At 37.6% G+C, this 21,723-nt stretch overlaps 1 protein-coding gene across 5 annotated transcripts in view; it reads right to left on the bottom strand.

Annotated features, from left to right (window-relative positions):
* Positions 1 to 901: 901 nt before the first annotated feature.
* Positions 902 to 21,723, bottom strand: part of LOC136265810 (uncharacterized) — a 64,735-nt gene continuing 43,913 nt past the window's right edge. For 2 of the 5 annotated variants that reach the window (XM_066060727.1, XM_066060729.1), the window contains 9 exons: positions 20,124 to 20,225; positions 11,662 to 11,737; positions 2,467 to 4,069; positions 2,043 to 2,419; positions 1,942 to 1,992; positions 1,581 to 1,866; positions 1,490 to 1,530; positions 1,159 to 1,441; positions 902 to 1,114 (listed from right to left, as the gene is read on the bottom strand). In XM_066060727.1, the coding sequence (XP_065916799.1) occupies positions 1,096 to 1,114; positions 1,159 to 1,441; positions 1,490 to 1,530; positions 1,581 to 1,866; positions 1,942 to 1,992; positions 2,043 to 2,419; positions 2,467 to 4,069; positions 11,662 to 11,737; positions 20,124 to 20,225 (2,838 nt within the window). In that variant the 3' untranslated portion in view covers positions 902 to 1,095. Of the gene's footprint in view, positions 1,115 to 1,158; positions 1,442 to 1,489; positions 1,531 to 1,580; positions 1,867 to 1,941; positions 1,993 to 2,042; positions 2,420 to 2,466; positions 4,070 to 5,216; positions 5,281 to 11,661; positions 11,738 to 20,123; positions 20,226 to 21,723 lie in introns of those variants that run through there. The other 3 variants (XM_066060728.1, XM_066060730.1, XM_066060731.1) reach the window with 3 other exon arrangements.

The following is a 21,723-nucleotide window of genomic DNA, read 5'->3' as shown; positions in this document are numbered from 1 at the left end:
TTGGCCTTAATAGGCAGGTGGCTGCTTTAGACAGGAGGATTAGTGTATAAACTTCTCACTAGGGGAATTTAAAGCTGGTCTTTTAAAGAGGTGACCTTTCTATACAGGTGGCCACTAAGACAGGTTCACTATACATGCATAATTATACATGCACTATACATGCATAATACTATACATACCACATACCACTATACATGCATATATACCACTATACATACCACTATACATACAGGACCTTTCTATACATACCACTATACATGCATAATTATGTAATGACTTAATGCAGTAAATATATGTAATACTGTTGTCACTTGAGTAAATTTAAATATAAGTAATTAGGGCAAGTACATATATACAGTGTAGACCTGCCATAACATTTTGTGCTAATGTCATGTTTGCTTTTTTTTACTCAGGTAGAAAAGAATTGGCTGCATGCCAGAGCAAATGTGAGGTTGTATAATAATTATGTTTTTACCTCAGCCCTAGCTTCCGTGTCATTCTCTTCTATTTTAATGTTGAGGTGCGCATCTTGAAATAATAAAATGCATGTATCAATGACACATAGCCAACTTTATCTGACCTCGGTGGTTGGTGTAGCTACCACTCATATGTATTATATACAGTATATATATAAGTACCAAATGAGCATGTAGTCTGTGGCTATATGTAGCTGTACAGCTTTGTGGTATCAGATAATGACCTGTGCTAAAACATACTTCATTTTAAACATTTTTAGTCCCAAATTGTACATTATAAAACCTAATTCACCTTTACACTTTTATTTTGAAAAAACCCTATCTCTCCACACTGGGGCTTGCCTAAAACAGTCAATCTCACAAAAAACTATTTTAAAAGGCTGAAAGCTTATTAACCATTGGCTATTGTACAGTAAAATGCTCTTGAAGGTATGTAAATCATGTGATAATTTGGTACACATAATTATACAATGATAAGCTACAACACTTGAAATACGTAATAATTATAAAACCAGAGATTATACTGACACTTGCAAATAGGAAGTTTTCCCAGAGATGGTCTTGGTCACATATACATAAATTGCATAGCATGTATATAGTATTTCATGTTTATTAGTTTCTACTTCTTAATCAGCAGCCTAAAAAATATGATAGTGATAGCATCACAGCACACGTAACATACAATTTGAGATCAATTAATTCTTTCTCAATCTCCTCAGTGACAGCTTTCAGTATTCTTATTTGTTTCAAGGTAGAGAGTAAAGTGGCCCAGTTTCTGAGACCTTTTTCATACTTGGCGCCCAGCCAGTCCCTGAATAGATCTTGGCAACACTGAATGGGGTCTCTCCATCGCTGATCTATGACTTGAATCATGGAAGGGTGGTAGTCCAGGTAGTCAGCTACTTCCCTCCAGTGGGCAGCAACTCTTGGTATTACTATTGAGTTAAGATGTTTCATTCTCACTTCTATAACAATGATTAGAGTAATATTGAGTATAACTGAATTACATTTACCTTCTTGTTGTTGAGATAATTTTGATGTGGTAGTATGACAACTAATGATAAAGTAACATAAAATTTATATTGTAAGGGTAAACACACATACATTGGAAGACTGGCTAGGTCATTCTCAATATCAATACAAGCACTGTTCAGTTTCTTCATTTGTTTTAATGTAAACAGGAGAGTAGCCCAGGTCTTGGGGGTCAATCCATTTTCTGTAAAGATCCATTCACTAAGCATCTGCATGCAACTGCTTCGTGAATCATTCCTGCAACTCTGTTGTATAACAGAAATTGTGTTTTGTTCGAATTCCAGATCAATGGCTATTGACTTCCAGTCTTCAAAAATCCTGGGAAGCACAATGTCCACTAAATCCATCACAATAGGGACTGGAGAAATATAACAAATTAATTCACAAAATGCATTTAGAAATTGTCCCAACAAACATAATATGTACACTGTACCTTGTGCTAGAACTACACTGGAAGATTCATTAGAATGAACCTTTGCTTGACCTATAAATAAATTATGTCCATCTAAATAATATTATTATGTTACTACTTACTAGGAGTACGTTTCATAGTCAAAAGTGGCATGTAAGCTTTCCTGGGAACAATCTGACCCTCATTTCTGGAACATGGAACATCATCCACTTCATTGATGTCATCAAGCCTAACGTGAGGCAAACAGCCTTTTTCATGTTCTAGCGGACAGTCGACATACACAATGGGATATTTAGCAGATGGGATGTATGCCTGATGAACATCATGGAGTGATTGATTCAGATGTTCCAGTAAAGCACGACGTTGACCCAGCATTATTTGTTGATCTTCCACATGGATGGTGAGGTAGCATTTGATTGAGTATGTTACCGGGCATTGTTGTAACCTGAAGCTCTGTCTTCTCATCTTAAAGTCAAAGTACCCAGTGCCTCGGTGAATGCTACAGAATCTACATAATAATGTTATCAAACCATAACATTACCATACCGTCGCACATGATGTCTTTCTTTATTGCACCACTGAATAGTCTTGACAATCACATGGTTGAAGATGGTTTCAAAGATGAACTTGTCAGGGTAGTGGTACAACACAACCACATCATCAGCTTTTTTCTGGTACACCTTCCTCTCATTGTATACCAGCATGGAGGGAACTACAAACACTTTGCCACTCTTGGGAGTAACGTAGCTGTCATCCTCATCAATGAACTTTGTGTCCACTGCCACTTCTACTGCAAGATCAAACCTCTTCAGCAAACCCAAAATAACCTCCTTCTGCTGCAAACGACTACACCTCTTCAAAATGTCATCAAGCAATTCTTCCTCTAGTAATCCGTAGGTGTCATAACGGACACAAGCAAGCTGGAGATGAGATGACGATGGCTGGCAATAATGTGTGGAAATGACAGAGGAGACTAGATCAGATACCTCCTGTGGATCTACAAAGATAACATCTTGGAGAGAAGGAATGTCAGGATAGAAGAGGAGAACGCCTTTGTAAGAATAGTGGAGAAGAAGTTCTGTTAGTCTGTTTTCCTTAACTCCAGCTTTTCTTGCAATGTCTAAAGCTTCCTGTCTAATGAGGATTGATTTAGATTGTGATATTTGTAACAATTCACTTTCAAACTGCAGGTAAGAAATAGGACTCTCTTTTTGAATTGTAGCAGTGGATGCCTTCAGAATGGTCTGTTTTACAGCTGTAAACACTTCAGGCTTCCTGGATTCATTATCAATGAAGTGAAAAGCATCACATTGATTACTTGGCAAGTGATCCAAAAATGGTCTGCCCTCAAATGCCTTGTAAAATTCCACAATGATATTTTGCTTTTGCTGTTTGGTAAGTCCTTCAGAATGAGTAGCCACCATCAATATTGTTGGAATTCTGTTGGAGATGTATCCTTTCACTGAGGCTCCACAGTGACTGTAGACAGAAAGAAAAAGAGTTTCAAGCACTTCGAGGTTGGTCTGCATTCCTCTGGTGGCTACTTTTGTTTTAAACCTATTCAGACGCTGCCGGCACACCACTGGATGTTTAAGGCCTCTTGATGCATCAAAGGTCATCAGCACTACATCCTCTGGTGCCAAGAACATAAAATGGACTTCATAATAGATCTCTTGCCCTCCCAGATCAAGGACAATGATGCGTACATCTCTACTGGAAACCTCTTTGGATTCTACTACCTCCTTCACTCGTGTGACAACTTCCTCTGGAACATCCATTTGTTGTACAAATGCTGGAATTTGTTTGTCACCAAGGTTCCTTGATGTCTCTGAGATATATTCCTTCATTTCAGTGTTATACAGCTTAGGGAGCTCTTGTGATTGATATTCCATTTCAATTTGCTTCCACTTTGATACCACAATACGGTCGATGATGCAACGATTGATAGCTGCACCTACAGTAGACTCCTGGGTTTTTTGGAATTGTTTGTCAAGTAGGGAGTGAACTGTGCTGGTCTTTCCTGCACCCTCCGCTCCCATCATGACCAGCTTAAGTTGATTGGTAGTTCTAGTGCCTTTCTGTGCAGCTTGTAGGTATGCATATATAACTTTCTTGCTGACTGCTTTCTGTCCCATCTTTGCATGTGGTACTGCGTAATAAATAAATTAACATAATGTTGTATTGTTGTGTTTAACTTCAGAAACTAAATGATACTAACAATTTAGAAGGTTGCTAGATGAATAAAACATTGAAAATTTTAACAGGTGAATAGGGATTGCTGAAAAAAGCCATGAAACAAGGAGTCGCTGAGGTAGTAAAGTAAACCACAAATCCCCATTCTGACTATCTGTCGTAAATTTCAGTTATGTGCTCCATCATTCTGAGATGAGTGAAAATAGGGATTTGTGGTTTACATTACCACCCCAGCAATCCCTTCTTGTTTCATGGCTTTTTTCAGCAATCCTTATTCCTGTTTTAATGGATTTGTTTTATTCAGTGATAATGATGATGTTCTAGAGAGAAATTTATACATTAGTGTCTTTAATAGCTATCAAGTTCAGTGTAAGCTTTGTTGCTACCAGACACACATGACTGCTTTATTTACACAATTTGAGACAGTATAGAAACTTGTCTTGGACTGAAGGAATCCTATAGCGCTATGTTGTTGTGAGCATGTATGCAATGGTTTCCCAACAGTGTGGCACCATATTATGGAGCAACCTACAAAATGAATCATAAACCACAAGACTAGCATGTACACAACGAAGGTAAGATTGGAGGTAATAAGCTGTCGAAACAGAAGAAGAAAGTTCTTGTAACCAATTTAACACTACAGCAAATAATAGTAATTATTATAGTAGTTTACTGAAGCTTGATAGATTGCATGTATAAGCGACTTGCTCACATACATTAATTACACCAAGAAAAACATCTAGAAGCAAGGCTTTGTGTACAAGTTAAGCTTCCCGGCTTATTTGAACTTAATATAACAGATTTGATTAACATAAACCTATGTTTGCGAGCAATGCTAACTTGTCATAGCACGACCTTTTATGACTTTGTTTGATGGCATCTGAACAAGAAAACATGGCCTAGTTTGAGCTGTTCCCACTTAAAAACGAAGTGGAAAATAGGTCAATGAATAGTCTTGGAGCACTAGTCAGTTGGAACAGAAATAAACTCGATTTTTATAGCAACAATACGGAAAATAAATAACAGGTGCTTATTTAATCGATCATAATAATATTCATGACTGAAACGAGCTATGAAGACAGGGTTTGGGTCAGTATGCTCACCATGAACAGACATATCGATCAAGTTATAGTATTTTCCCTGGACATCTCCGTGTGGACATAGAATAAAACACGAAATAAAGATATTTGTACTCCCAATGAATAGGTCAATGTAGTGGTATATAGGTTTTATTGATTTAATCTTTGTTTCAATACATACCGAAGTGATTGAAACATGCATAAATTTTTTATGTATATAGCATGCGTATTTCTACCCTCAATACTTTAATATTGCAAAGTAGAATTTTGCGAAAACAGCCAGTTTTCGCTCAGCAGGTCACATATACTATGCAAGCCACAAACGTAAATTAAGTAGTGTAGTAGTGGTGGTATTTGACTTAATAAAGAAGGCATTTTTGAAAAGACTGGAAAAAAATTACATGTTATCTTGAAAAATGGTGGTTTTGTTTATAAAGTCCACCTGTCCAATATGGACCATTTTTTGATTTCCTATGGAACTGTACAGTAATCTCAAGCTAAAAATGTGCAGTGGTCTTTCGATACAGGTGGTGACTGATACAAAATACACTGTACTTGGACACTTTCATTGTGTAAGAAAAAGTTGGCATAGCCTTATTAGGAGTGGTTAGTGGACACATACACTCTTATACAGCAATAATAGGCTACAAGATTCCACAACATATTTAATTATCTTATGAACCCATTGTGATCTCACCATAAAAATTTATCAAGCATGGACCCTGATCCAATCGTTATTCACAAAAAATTCAAAGAATTTAGAATATAGCCTTTATTTAAAATATTAAGGATTAAACTTTTCAATGAAGCGCTTTTGAACCTTAACTAAGGATCAATTGAAGGTGGATCAACAGTGACTTCAATTGGTGAAATTTTTATTTTAAATAATTTTTTATGTGGCTGGATCTGGGAAACTGGTCTTATCGCCCATGTTAGCACATTCGATTTTTTACCAAGAACACAAAGCTACATGAATATACTATCTTTTCACAATCAAAATCAGCTAGACTTCAGTGGTCTGCTTTTGCTGGCTGTTTTTCCCAAGCCCAACTGCAATCCGTACATGCAGTGTGGGGCCTTAATGGAGTTCTGGTCAGCCTGTTGATGGCTGTATGTGGCTGTACAGCTTCATGGTGTTGAATAAAGACCTCTGCTGTGAATTTCCTTTCATTATAGCCAGTTTTGATACCTGAATGGCCTATAACTTGGCCTAATTCATCCTACGCCTTCCTTGACAGCCTCTTGCTGTCCTTCTGGGCCCCACCTCCCTCCCCTTTTAGAGTTTGTCTGATACAGTTAACCATGGTTTATAAACTATTTAAAATGGTGGGAAACTAGGCTGTTGGCTACTTGCACAGTGGATGCTCTGGAAGGTAAGAAATTGGTGTAAAACATGTGAAAATTTGGTACATGTAGCTTCAACTTTTGGCAAGCCACAACACGCTAAATACTTAAAACCAGAATTTCTCGATACTTTTAAATAGGCGATCAGACCAGTTTTCCCAGACTGGGTCACATATAAGCATAGTGTAAAGTTACAGTCAATATCGTAACTCAAGATGGACCAATTTGTTATGAAACGTTCAAAATATTTGTGTTCATAAAACAGAAACTATGAGATGTATGGGTCTAAAAATTGGTATGGGTGATGAGCACCACGGGTACTACAAACACACCACGTTTCATCAAAATCTGAGAGGTGACCCTAAATTCCTTGTTGATTTGACAGTGAATGATGACTTATGAAACATTTTGCTTATATCAGGGGTTACAATAGAACATGTTTAATTATGCAATTACATAATAATTATTAAAAGCAGAGCCAATTGCTGTTACAAATTACTTTATACCTAAAAATCAATCCCAAAAACCAAAAAAAAAAAACAGACTCACAAAAAACCAGGCTTCCACAAAAAAAATCTGGCTTCCACGTACATCTAATTAAACCTACCGTAACTTGACTACTCAATGTGTAAGTGACCTCAACTTTTCACACAATTCTTCCATAGCATTATGAAATGACAGGTCCAAATTTGAAACTGACGGCATATTCCTACAGTAAATAGGGACCCGCCAATTATGTTTTTTATTTTATCTATTATGCTATGCTGCAGTGCTCAAAACTATTACCTATTATCCTTACTTGCAAATTAATAAACAGTCAGCTACTTGGTTGTTCTATTAGAGTTACTGACTGTTCTATTAGAGTATATTGATTGTTTTCCATGATGGGTATTTTGAGAAGCAAGAATTTATAGTATTGTACAAGCATTCTGCCTATTATGCAAGCATTATGCTCAATGCTTTCAGGCACCTATTATGATCATAATTATGCCAGCATAATTAGCGGGTCCCTAACCGTGAGTTATGGTCATAAAACTGAATGTGTGTGGAAGCTTGGTTTTTGGTAAAATTTGGTCACATCATTAATTGTAACAAAAGGAGTCTTCCACACACATCCAATTCCATGAACTTTCCAGACCATAGTTTAGTAAATTCAACGAATGTACAAACCTGAAATTTTCCCCATCCATTAAGGTATGTTAGTGTTCCCCACTGAGCAAATTTCAAGGCAATAGCATTTTACAATCAGAAATAATGATTCATCAAAGTTGGTAAATTGGACATGTGCGGAAGACCCCCTTTTTGAAAATCTGGTCACAATTACAAGCCTTAGCTACTTCATGCATACACAAAGTATTCTGCTATTTCCATGTTTAACTGATTTCCATGTTTAATTGCAGGCTAAAGACCATTTTAAGTTAACATGTAGACACATTTTGTGTTAAAGCATCTCAGGACTACAAAAACATACAACCACTATCAAAATTACCAAACGGACAGTGTTTTAATGTCGATACTTGTTTGGTATGTGGCTACTGGTGACCCTAAAACTTCATAGATATACATTAGTTGATTATAACAATCAGAATAAACCCAACTATAATTCTCTGTTACTTGATAGCATAAATACAAATTAGTAGTCTAATCCAACAAGTGAATGTGTTACCATATAATACTCTCAACAGCACCTTGACATATTGTTTTGAAATACGTCAAGCTATTAGCCAGTCAGGGCTACCCACGGGGGGGGGGGTCAACTGAGGCATTTTGCCCTGGGTCCCAGCCTGAAAGGGGCCCCAGGAGGCCCAATATACTCTAATAGAGCAGTCAGACCTAAATACTCTAATAGAGTAGTCACAGTATTCTTCAGAGGAGCAGTGTAGCAAGCTTATAAATAAGGAGATATGGTTGGTGAGGGGTAGCTATTGTCATTGTCAGCATGTAAAGACCTTTTTTTTTTTTTTTGGTTTTCAACTTACAGCTTGGATGAAGTTGTGATTCAGAATGGAAACTCCTTACATCTGGGGCCCCACTTTAACTCTTTGCCCTGGGCCCCTTAATTTCTCTGGGCAGCCCTGTAGCCAGTAGAATTAGTATTACACTGTCTCTTGACAAAAATACTAGCTAAAATAGTGTGGTGTGTTTCTATTAGAAGTAAATGTCCAACTTGACAACTAGTGTTATCATAGTGATAGATGCCCCATGGCATAGCAATAATATGGCTGTTTATCAATGGTTGCTAGATAACTGTTGCTAAGGTAAATACCCTTTTGATGCCATAGCAACAGTTGCTAAGTGTGATTGGTTTTTTGCAGTGGTTATTTTTGTTGCCTAGTAACAGTTGCTATGGTAGTTGGATTAATTTGCAATAGAATGATGGCTGTGGTATTCAGTTCTTGCATTGTTAACAGGAAGGAAATAGTGCTCGGCTTTGCATCGCACTATTTTACTCCTTCCTGTTTTACAATGCTCACACTATTAATCCCGAAAACCACAGCCATCCATCCTATTACATATGTGACCTAATTTTAGAAAACCGTTGATATACGCACATTTATCAAAATTTGTTTTATTGGGTCTTGTTGTCTACAGGGACAGAGGAATGGACTGGCTAAGTTTCAGCTTCACAAGTTAAGCAGTGTGGGAAATACAGCAGTAGACACCCGGATGAGTGAATAAATCAATATGTACAGAAGACATCAAGAAAATAATCTACAGGCTCTTACCTAAACCATCATAACTTACTGATACAATGGCACACAGAGTTAAATCTTTGCCCATTGTGTTTACCATGAATTTTGTGAATCCACCAAGATGTAGTTTTTGCCAAGGTATTTTCTGTGATCTGGAAGGAAGGCAAATTCATTGAAGAAAGATTGTCATAAATTCTTTTGTCACTGCAACATAAACAAACATCTGTAACTCAGAAAACCACCTGTATATGAAGATGAAACAAGGATTGTTGAACTCCCTATGAATAGGGGAACATGATGATGCCCAGAATTTATCCACTGGAGTGTCAATTCACCAACCAGCAAGCAAGGCTGGCTCAGCAGGGTGGGCCAGGTGGGCCATGGCCCACCCAATAATTCCTGCCTAAATATTTTAACTGAGCAAACCAGATTAATTATTTTGACGCTTGGTTTCCAACCATCACTGAAGCAGCTGGCCATGTTTCTCCTTGTAACAGCTGCTGTTGACATTGTTTGTCATAGTTGTAGTTGTTGTAGGAGGCCATTCATGATTGTTATCTCACACTGTGGATCTGGTAAAGTAACGCCTGAATGCCCCTGGACCAGCATTGATGGCATTTATTTAGGCGTTTAGGGCCTCAACATACATGACAACATGTGTTGTCATTGAACTGGGCAAAATTCATGGTTTAATGAGTTTAGCTTTCTTCATTATGATGATAAAGAAGTGTTTTGCCACACTTGCCACAGGGAGAAGAAAATACATAGCTTATACAACAAGCTTTTGTAAGTTTAATATTAATATTAACTGGTTGATTTACCAACATTGCATTGCCGGCAGCTTTCAACAAATGGAAAGATGGACTGGCAAAAATTTTAAGCTGGATACTAGCTAGCTATAAGACTACTGATTATGTTTAACAAATTTTCTGTCCAAATTGTCATAATTTTCATTCTCAAGCATCTAAATTTCAAAAAATTTTCTGGGGGGAGGCATGCCCCCAGACCCCCCTAGAAGACAAAATGCTTGCAATTTGCAAAAGCAGTGTACAGTGACTTACCCCCTGTCAAGTATATAACATTTTGGCCCACCCAATATTTTTAAAAAGTGAGCTGGCCCTGCCAGCAAGGTGATAAAAACTTGTGTAAATTTTTTCTGGATCTTGCATTTTAACCCACTGTTTTTAAATGTGTTTTATTACAAAAGTACTATTGTGCATAGATTGACGGTTTTCTAAAATTAGGTCACATATACTAATAGAACACTCAAATACTCTAACAGAGCAATCATCTAACAGAGCAATCATCTAACATCTCAACTATATGATCGTGGAGGTTTGCACTTTCTCATAAATTGACCAGAAACCAGTTTTACAATACCTCCATGGGGCCTTGACAGTATTGGTTAGGTATAACCAAGTACCTTCATTGTGACCCGAAACACTTCTAATAGGTTGATACTTTTATCAACTAAATTCAGTGGAATTTTCTACTATCTTACTGTCTGACTAATGCCTTTAGACAAGCATAACTTGATAACAGCTATATAAGACTACAGGCTTGATTTTCACTGTTCAATGTTGCTTCAGCCCAACAGGTACTCTTGGCATACCAAGTACATACAATGCATGCATGATTCATGGCCTTACCTGTGTCATCGTCCTTTGTGTCCCATTTATCTTTGCAAAAGTGCAAGGTGTTGATTCATGGTAGTGCTGCATGATGGCTTCCATGGTAATTTCTGTTGTAACTGGATTGATTGCAGAGATCCTTCTTGTAGTGTTCTTTTGTTACGCTGTGTAATGGGCTGAAGATAGCTGAAAATGAAGCATAATGGCCACTTCACTTGGGGAACATATTCAGACGAAAACAATAAACCTGGCACCATTCTTTCTTCTAACCATGCGGTATACATGGTTCACCATTCATAACAATGTTACAAAAAGTAAACAAACAAGTACAAGGAAAAATTAGGAATTTCAAGTTGATTGATTGATTGATTGATTATTGTTATTATTTTAACCTCTCAACAATCGTCAAAACCATTCTTCCTAGTTGGAGTAACAAAAACACATACAGTTACTAGGACAAATACGTAAGGAGGACAACACAATTTACACAAAGCAAAAACAAGAACAACTAAAATAGAGATTAACTTTATGGATTGGGTTCAATTAGGGATCAAAGAAATTAAAAAGAAAGGAGGTCGCCTACACCTGAAGATGTAATTATGTACTAGTGGACATTTAATCCCTAATTCAGTCATGGATATAAACTGAAAGAGGGATTAATGACCACTTGTAGGTATAGGCAACCCTCCTTGTTTAACTACTTTTCATTTCTTTCATCCCTAAAATTCCTTATTTTCCATGCACTTATAAGTATATAAATACAGTTGCATGATGTATGTTTTGATGACATTAAAATTGTACCTTGTGAATCAGGTGATCCAGTAGGTTTCAATTTAGATGCATTCTCTAACAGTTGCTTAATCTTTTGTTGTGTCTCCTACATTATGAGTAAATATTGTGATACAGTAGAACAAGCATATATATATATATATATAAGGTATTAAACACACATCATCAGTGTAGTACATATACATATTGCTGATGAATATGTTTTTCTGAGATCAAAACACACAGTAGTGTGTTGTGCAGCCAAAGAAGCTGGCCCGCCACATCTTGGGAACTGTACATTGAAAGAATACTTGATTTTCACACACTTGGAAAAATATTTGAAATCAAAGGTGGCAGCCAAGAAATGGCTGTAATGATGTTAATGCCAATCATTTTTAATGATGAGGTGATCATTAAAAAAGATTGGCATTAACCTCATTGCAGCCATTCTTGGCTGCCACCTTTGACTTCACATCTTTTCACCCTGCTTTTTTAGGGGGCACACTCTTTTTCACAGCTTGGCTGTTTTAAGTTTAGATCTGATAATCTACTAAATGTACTACATTCATTTTAAATCTCAGAGTTGTGCATTTGCTTTCTTCCTTCATGGACAGTACACTTAATAATGTACACTGAAAACGTAGTCAAGCAGATACTCTGTGGTCACATCCTTAATGTGAGATCAGTTATATAATTATAGATAGCCTGTTAACACTGCTTTTAACTAGCTATATGGATTCAAAAGCATTTATGTTTCCTTTGAAGTTGACTAGTACATAAGCAAGTGAACTATATCTTTTAACCAGCTGTGACAAATGAATTCAAAGAAGAAGACTCTTGCTATGGTGTTAAGTACTAAGCAGTTGGAAGCTTAAGAGCCAAGTGCATACAATGTAGAACTATTGTTTCAGAATCTAAAATAGCTACATCATTGTTTTTGGATATAAACCCTCAAATAAATTAACAAAAATGTGGGAAAACAGCTATTATCACCCATGTCAGCAGATTCAATTTTTCACCAAGAACACAAAGCTACATAAATAAACTATCTAATTTTACAACCAAGGACTTGAGTGGTCTGGTTTTGCTGGCTGCTTTTCCCAAGCCCAGTGGTGATCTGTATGTGTGGTGTGGGGCATTAATGGAGCTCTGGTCAGCCTGAGGGTGGCTGTATGTGGCTGTACAGCTCCATGGTGTTGAATAAAGACCTATGCTTAAAATTTCCTTTCATTTAAGCCAGTTTTGAGACCTGAACAGTCCATAACCTTGCCTAATTCATCCCTATACACCTTCCTTTTCAAATTTTTAAGCATTGCCCTCCCTCAAGGCCCTTGCCTCACTCTCTTTTTGGAGCTCACTTGATACAGCCAACCTTGGTTTTAAAATGGTAGGAAACTTAGTTGCTAGCTATTTGAACAGTGGATGTTCTTGAAGGTAAGAAAGTGATGTAAAACCTTTTAAATAATTGGTACACATAGCTTCAACCATTGCATTTCTCGATACTTTTAAATAAGCGATAAGACCTCTTTTCCCAGACTGGGTCACAAATAATGATACTATGCATTATAGATTAGAAGATAACATAGGCGGCGGAAGGGGGGCTAGGGGGCTGAAGCCTCCCCTCGGTCTGCTGAGGGGGGGCTAACAGAATGATTTCACGCCAAAATTAGCTTTCTTGGAGAGGGGCTGAAAACCGCGATAAAGATCGAGATACTCTAATAGAGCAGTCACTCTAATAAAGCAGTCACAGTATTAGAGCAGTGTAGCGAGCTATGTAAGGATTTTTATGTAGTTTATCACCTATAAATGCATAGCTGGTGAGGTGGGCAGCTATTGTCAGCTGGTTGTGACCTTTCATTTTTTTTTTTGGTCTCGCCTTACCAAACCAGAGACAATGTAGTACCTCACTTCCATAAGTCTGGGTCAGCCCAGCCTCCCTCATATCAGCTACTTCCTCCGCCCCTTGAAGATAATAATATTATGCTTACAGTGTAGATAGACAGTGGAATAGTTGAGTCACTTGGAAACCCTAATAGCAACAAAGTGTTTAAAATTGTACTAGTATTTGCATTTAAATACTGTCCCAACTAAAGTATTTGCAATTGCATTTGTACTTGAAATTTTCTAGTAATTGTAGTTACATTTAGATACTATGATCCCAAAGCCTACTTTTGTATCTCATCAAAGAGGGAGAAAACACTCCAATACAGTAAACACCATCAGATCATGGTTCTAGGGGAGTTTTGCCAGTTTCCAGAAACTAGTCAACTTAATGAAAAGAGAAATCTCACTGAAAAATGTGTTAATACTCGTATAATTTATTCATTCTTTGCTGACGTAAGTATCAACTCTTTCAGTTGTCAGTTACTTTTACTTTCATGGACATGCTCTTTTTATTGCTAAACCGTTTTTACATGAGATGCCATTCTTGGGAGTGTAGCGATGCCCCCAATAAAAAGATATTTTGTAAGTTTCTGACTTTGTATTTTCATCGTGTAACTGTGTGGTAGAGGGAAATCAAGTGGCAGTTTACAAAGAATGTGAATATTCTTTAATTAACTCTCTCACTGCTGTATCAACCATATGGCGCAATCAATTGTAAAATCCATAGTATCACTTTCTAAGTGCTTTGTAACTTCTGTTGAAAGGTTTAGTACTTATCCTTTAACAGTCACGCCCTCAAGTGAATGAGAATAAGGGTAATCAGTGCCTCATGCACTATTGCAGGAAAGATGACATCATTGCACACCTTTTGACAGTCAATAATAAGCACTGCTTCTGATACTCTTTGTGATTCTCTCAGCTGTTGCTAGGAGTTTGGCTGCATCTCTTGTTGATCTGGCCAGCCTTTCAGCTTTTACTGCTTGCCGTCTTATTGCTTTAGACAAACATCCAGGAGTGAGGCCTACTGGAGTTGGAGAGGTTTTTCAGCGACTTCTTTCTAGGGCAGTTTTATGTGTTATCAGAAATGATGTGTTGCAGGCTGCTAGTCCCTTGTAATTGTGTGCTGGCCAACCTGCTGGTTGTGAAGCGGCCATCCATGCTATGAGAAAGGTTTTTGATTCATCTTATGTGGAAGCAGTCCTTCAAGTGGATGCTACTAATGTTTTTAACTGCTTAATCATCAAGTGGCTCTTAGAAACATTTCAGTCCTCAGTCCATCATTTGCTAGAATTTTGATTAATACATATCGTGAGGATTCCAAGCTTTATACTGATGGTAACTATTTGTTTTCCCAAGAGGGCACAACCCAGGGAGATCCATTGAAAGTGCCAACGTATGCTCTGGGTGCTGTGCCTCTAATCCAGAAATTAGCTGATATTGATGTCTCACAGATGTGATATGCTGACGATGCCTCAGCAGGGGGCTCCCTACAGAGTCTCCACTCTTGGTGGGATCAGTGGATTTGTCTGGGACCTGATTTTGGATATTTTCCAAATGCGGTAGAGACTTGCCTGATTGTGAAGCCGCAACATCTACATAAGGCTAGGGGTTTGTTTTGGGGCACTGGTGTGGTCATCACTGATTCTGGTTAGCATCACCTTGGCTCTGCATTGGGCACTGATGAATTTCTGAACAGTTATGTTCAAAACAAGGTTTCTACATGGGTGGGTGAGATGGAGAAGCTTCTGAAATTGCTATCACCAAACCACAAGCAGCATATACGACCTTTACATGTGTTTCTGCACTGTTGGTCGTATATTGCTCAGACAGTGCCTATGACTTCTGAGCTTTTCCTTCTACTTGATGATGTCCTGAGCCTTTGTTTTCTTCCTGCTATAACTGGCTGACCAGCATTTGGTACCATCAAACATGAGCTGGTTTCATTGCCTGCTCGCCTTGGAGGGCTTGGCGTCATTATTCCAACTGTTCACTTTTCCTCACCGTTTTTGTCTTCAAGCTTTGTTGCTGCTCCTCTAGTTGACGGTCTTTTAAGAAAAAGTACCTCTTGTTCCTTAGACGTTTATATATCAGCAAATGTACCAGTGCAAGCTTGATCTACGAGTCTCTCACTGCTGCGATCTATCTGCTCAAGCAGGCTTGCTTAGTAATTGACTGTCTCCACATCTGTGTCATTCCTTTGAAGCTGCATCAGAGCGAGGTACGTCATGTTGGCTAACAACACTCCCCATTGCTGAGCATGGGTTTGCCTTAAGTAAGGGGAAATTTCATGATGCCCTGTATTTAAGATTTGGATGGCAACCTGTTAACTTGCCTCAGACATGTGTTTGTGGCAAACCTTTTTGTGTGGAGCATGTCTTTACTTTTCCCTGTGGCTGGTTTCCATCTATCCACCACAATGAAGTCAGGAATTTAACTGCAAGTCTGTTGAGTGAGGTATGTAGTGATGTTGGTGTTGAGCCTGCCCTCCAGCCTCTTGATGGTGAGCCATTGCAATTTGCTACCGCCAATAGAAAAGATGGTGCCCATCTTGATGTTGTTGCCAGGGGCTCAAAATAGGCAGTGTGCATTTTTCGATGTCAGGGTGTTCAACCCTTTTGTGCACTCCTATTTCCATTCCCAATTGTCCAGTTGTCATCAACTTCATGAATGTGAGAAACGACAGGCATATGATGAGTGTGTTAGAGAGGTTGAGAGAACTTGCTTTTCACCATTGGTGTCTGCAGCTGCTAGTGGCATGGGGCTCACTGCTACAACTGTTTTCAGGAAGCTTGCTCCTATGTTGGCCGAGAAGTGTAGCATCAATTACAGCAAATGCCTATTCTGGTTGTGATGTAGGCTTTGCTTTTTGGTTGTAAGGTCTTCAGTGATGTGCTTGTGGGGTCATCACTCTTCAGATCGCAGTCCATCAACATCAAATATTGGTCTGGCCTACTCCGAGGGGGAATGGTGCTACTTTTGTATGTCTCAAATCAGTGGCCTCGTGCATATAATACAGTATGTGCATGCACACTTGCTCAAATGCATACCTGAAAACCAGACTTGGAGATAACTGTTTCAACTGTTAACAAGTTAGCAATGTTTACTGCTTTATTATAAACAGTACTAGACTGTTAATTTGTGAGATGTTGTGTGTGGTTTCAATTATATTAAGGTTATATAATGGCTTTGTGGCTATCGTTGTATAATCAACAACTAGAATATCAAACTCCTTGTTCTATATATAGTGATATATAGTTTTATATGATTATATTTTTGGTTTACAAATTCAATTGTGAGAGGTTTAAAGTGATTGACTGCTTCATTATAGTACCACAATTGTCCAATAAAACTCCTTTCCCAACCACCTGTGTGTCAGCAACCTCTTACATACCAGCCTCTTGACAATATATGCACATGCAGTATCCTATTTAATTTGCACAAGTTAAGAGGAAACTTCTTCACCCATTATCAATTCTTGAAACACTTACACTGTAGAAAATTTTATTTTTAGTCTTGTCAAAATTATTGCTTATGGTAGGATTTTGAATTGCCAAGGATCTGCTAAAATTCCAGGTACCACTTACATACATATACAGATATTTTCCAATATAAAAAAGAAATTGTCAATCATAGTAATGTGCTGACAATGACAGGAAGAGGTGTGGAATAGAGAGTGACTTTATAATCCATATTCATGGAAGAATAAAATGATGGCTAACTGGCTGAGTAATAGTTAGACTTCAGACTACAGAGGTCTAAGTAATTTGGTCCTGCGTGGGCACCTGAGCGAAGCGAAGAAACTACTACAGGGCCTGAGAGTTACTAAATTACTTAACCCCTGTGGTCTGAAGTCTAAGTTATTTAGACCCTGTATGTAGTTGTTGTACCTTAACACTGTTGATAGCTACTTGTTACAGAGAAATGTATCGTTACTTAGTAGAAACATGCCATCACTCCAAACATAGTAACAGTCATGGGTTTAAAACTCATTGATGCGTTGCCAGCGCTACCAGTGCAGGTACACGTAATAAACATGAAAAGGATCTAAAACTAATTAGGGATGAGCGACAGATAAGAAATGTCCTACTGTACTTTAGGCTTGTGCCAATTATGCCGGCATAATTTCGAGCATAATAGGCTAGCAAAAGCATCAAGCATTATGCCAGCATAATAGGATGAGTTTCAAGAATTTTACTTAAAACATGCAATGCGCATGCCAAAAATACTGCACAACAAGAACACACTGTAAATTATTACTGAATTTCATATCAAAAACCTTGCAGTGTTATTATTTTCACTATTTCTTGACTGATTATACACACTTTATGGAAATAAGATCGAGATATTCTAATAGAGCAGTCACTTACTCTAATACACCAGTCAGGAAATGCAGATATACTCTAATAAAACAGTCAGCTCTCGAGCATTATCTTGATTTTGAGAACATAATTTTGAGCATAATAGGCTGGATTTTTGAGCACTACTCAAAAGTATAATAGGCAATTTTCAAAGCATAATTGGCTCAAGCCTACTATACTTCCTCAGCATTGATCAACCTTCAGTATTAGTGAGTGACTTAGCATGGATACAAGTATTTTTTGTATCTCATATCGAGTTGAAATCTTGTCATATTTCCATGAACTCAGGTGTCAAAAATGGTAAACATCATATGAATTGCAGTGAGGATTAGGTACAAAAATGTTACTATGTACATGTCACAGTAGTAGCTCACACCGTATACCTGGAAATTTTGCGGTACACAATTTTCACAGTTTTCACAGTCAGTAAAGCTATTGTGAAATTTTATCACATGAAAATTTATTAAGTCCTACAAACTTCAACTCACCTTACTAATAAACTAATAAATCAGTATGGCTTCTGGTGTGTGATAGTGTTGTAGGAATATGTGAACTCCACATATGCTTATAAACCATATCACACTTTCCCGGTTTTAAAGTGGGCATGGCTTATGAACGAAGCTGGCCTACTGCATGCCTCGTACAGAGATTGTTGCTACTATGCTACTTGGTTCAGACATGCTTTAGCAATCTGTACGATGATTGAAGTAAATATATCAATGCAGACCCTTCGTAGCTGTTTGGTTGAGAACAAAAGTTTTGAATCAAGCAACAACAATCCGTGAAATTTAAAACATGAAAATCCTGACTAAGGACAAAACCGTGAAATAAAAATACTGTGAAAATTTCCAGGTATACAGTATTTGAGGCATGCATTTTAACTGTCATGGACGTTCCATCTGTAGTACTGTATAGAAGGGGTTGTGGTTCCATGCAAAAAAAGATCAGCTTCACGTTTCCTCCATAATTACAAATTATTACAAAATTTTAAAAATTGTATATTAAGCAACTACATGGTTCCTTCAGCTAAGCATAACTCAACTATACACAGCAAACACTACAGGCTTCATTTCTTCACTGTTCCACATCACTTAATTAGGCCAGAGGTGTGCCTTTTTGCCTACCTATAGTGATCTTACATTTGTCCTGTTTTGTGTCCCATTTCTTTCTCTACAGACCACCTACAATATCTTTGTTTCATTTCTGTACCCTTAATGGTATATATATGTGTGTGTGTCATGTGCAATTTGTTTACAGTGTGGTACGTAGATGTGAACTAGATTGTCAACATCCTTGATACCTGTATGTGCAAGTGATTACAAGGCAAAAACTATACATTGATTTATTTAACCATTCACAGCCAAATTCCAACTGGGTAGACCAATGACAGGGGTGTATCTCCAGATTTGGTAGTGAGTTATTGATGCAAGGGTCTAGGGGCGTAGCCACAGCTCCTGACAGGGTTTGTACATTAACATGCTTCAAAATCTATTAATTTATGCTCTACAAATAATAGAAATTCAATTATTACGTATATGCTTAGTTTCCTTGTTCCTTTTAAAGTCCTATCAATTTTGGTTTAAGGTTGGTCAGGAGTACTGTAGTGATCCAAATAATATACTCAAATTCTCCAACTAAAGCACAAAACTTTTGATTTAGCTAAATGTTTCAAGTTTCAAGCTAATTATACAGTTACTAAACAATTCATTATGAATGTTCTATTATTAGAATACATCTGACTGCTCTATTAGGATTTCTTGACATCTAGCTATACTATTCCTATTTTTCTGTCTATTTAATTTGAGCAGCCAAACCTGATGGGGTGGTGTTCTTGCGACATGCCTGTACAAATTCAAATTTCAAAGGGGTTGCCACGGAACCCCAAGAAATCCCTATATATGCCCCTGAAAGCAAACAGAAGTTGTGGGAACAAATTTAAGTGTCTGTAGATTATTGTCAGTACTAATAATTTCTCTGTTTGTCCTACTGTCTAGAACTATAAAACTACTCACCACAATAGGCTGAAACTTTGGTAACCCATTCCTTGGACACTGTAGATAATGTTAAAACAAATGAAATTGTGCGAACTAGGTGGGTTTCTGCTGATACAGTCACATACCGCATGAAAATTAGATTCTTGGTCTTCATTGGTATGCATGACACAACTATTATACACCACATTCTTGTGATCCATTTATTGGCACAACACAGTACTATTATTAGAATCATGTTGCTTGTTGGTGTGTACTATACCTGATCATAGCGTGTGGATTTCATCCCAACTGTATTGATGAAGTAGTCGACTGTGGCAGGCCTATTCTTCCTCACAGCACGGTCTAATGGAGTATCACCATCCTAATTTGATATATTAATTATACAATAAACACTTGAGTGGGTCAGAACGCAGTCACTAATTTTTATGGAGATCATTTAATATCAAATTCTCTACACATTTTACAAAATCACCAAATTATTATTTTCCCACCACACAGTAGCTATATCATACAGTACAATAGTACTGTATATTAGGGATCATGAAGGTTTGGGTTTTCCTGGCCAAAATATCAACCTAAAACCAGCTTAACAATACCATCCTGATAACTTGGCAGTATTTTTTTGATATAACAAAGCCCAAAAGTACCTTCAATACAACCCTAAATGTAGGCACCAGCCTATTATGCTCTTAATTTTGCCTATTATGCTCATAATTATGGTCAAACTTTTTGCTACAGTTCCCATGTTTTGTTACTTTCTAATAGATAATGATAAACTTTGGCTCATGTACAACTGAAATGTATTTGTTCTGCAAGTCAACCTTTTTATGTGGCATGCATTTTTGCTTATAGTATGACAATTATTCTGCCTATTATGCTAGCATTATGCTTGATGCTTTCAGGCACCTATTATGCTCAAAATTATGCCGGCATAATAGGCTGGTGCCTACCTAAATGCTACCAATAGATTGCTACAGTTTTTTTAAAAATTTCAATGGAATTTTCTACTTACTAAATGCTTGATTGCCTGCCTGCCTTGCCTTGCCTTGCCTTTCCTTACCTGCCTTCCTGCCTGATGCCTTCAGACAAGCGTAATTCAATAACAGCTAAGGATACAGGCTTGATTTTTTACTGTTCAATGTTGCTTCAGCCAACAAGTGCCTTTTGACATACTGCAGTACATACAGTGCACGCATCATTAACTTACCTTTGTCCTCCTTTGTGTCTGATTTCTTTTGTTGACAGCCCAAGGTGTCGATTCACGATACCTTGATGGTTTCCCTACATTTGTAAACAGGAATCCTCCATATTTTCTGTGGTGACTGAATTGATTGCAGAGGTGCTTCTACCATTTTTCATGTGAAACGGGCTGACCATACATAGCTGAAAGCAAATTGTAATGGCCACTTTAACTTAAAGTCAGCAATTGATAGTTGGGGCACGCATTCAGTCAAAAACATTACCTCTGGCATCATCCTTTCTTTTGATGCAGTATGCATGGCTCCACCAGTCATAATAATGTTACAAAAAAGTTAACAAACACGTATAATGAAAATTAGAATTTAAATTCAATTGGGGATCATAGATAGGGATGCAATGATTTTGCTGGAAATTTTTACATTGGTAAAAGCAAACAGCAAAATGCTGGAAAAATAGGTGGAAAATTGGAAAAATGGGCATCAAGGAATGACAACTTAGCACATTTTGCATGATAAAGATCGACATACTCTAATATAACAGTCACACCTAGTATTACGACAACATGCTCAAGGGAATGGTGACTAAAGATCGAGATACTCTAATAGAGCAGTCGCTATGTATGAAACTAATAAAGCAGTCACACAAGCTTGTAAGCTTGA

This window comes from Dysidea avara, chromosome 9, assembly GCF_963678975.1.
Source record: "Dysidea avara chromosome 9, odDysAvar1.4, whole genome shotgun sequence".
Taxonomy (NCBI): domain Eukaryota; kingdom Metazoa; phylum Porifera; class Demospongiae; order Dictyoceratida; family Dysideidae; genus Dysidea; species Dysidea avara.
The sequence above is the reverse complement of the archived record's forward strand: the minus strand, read 5'-3'. Positions and strand labels throughout refer to the sequence as shown.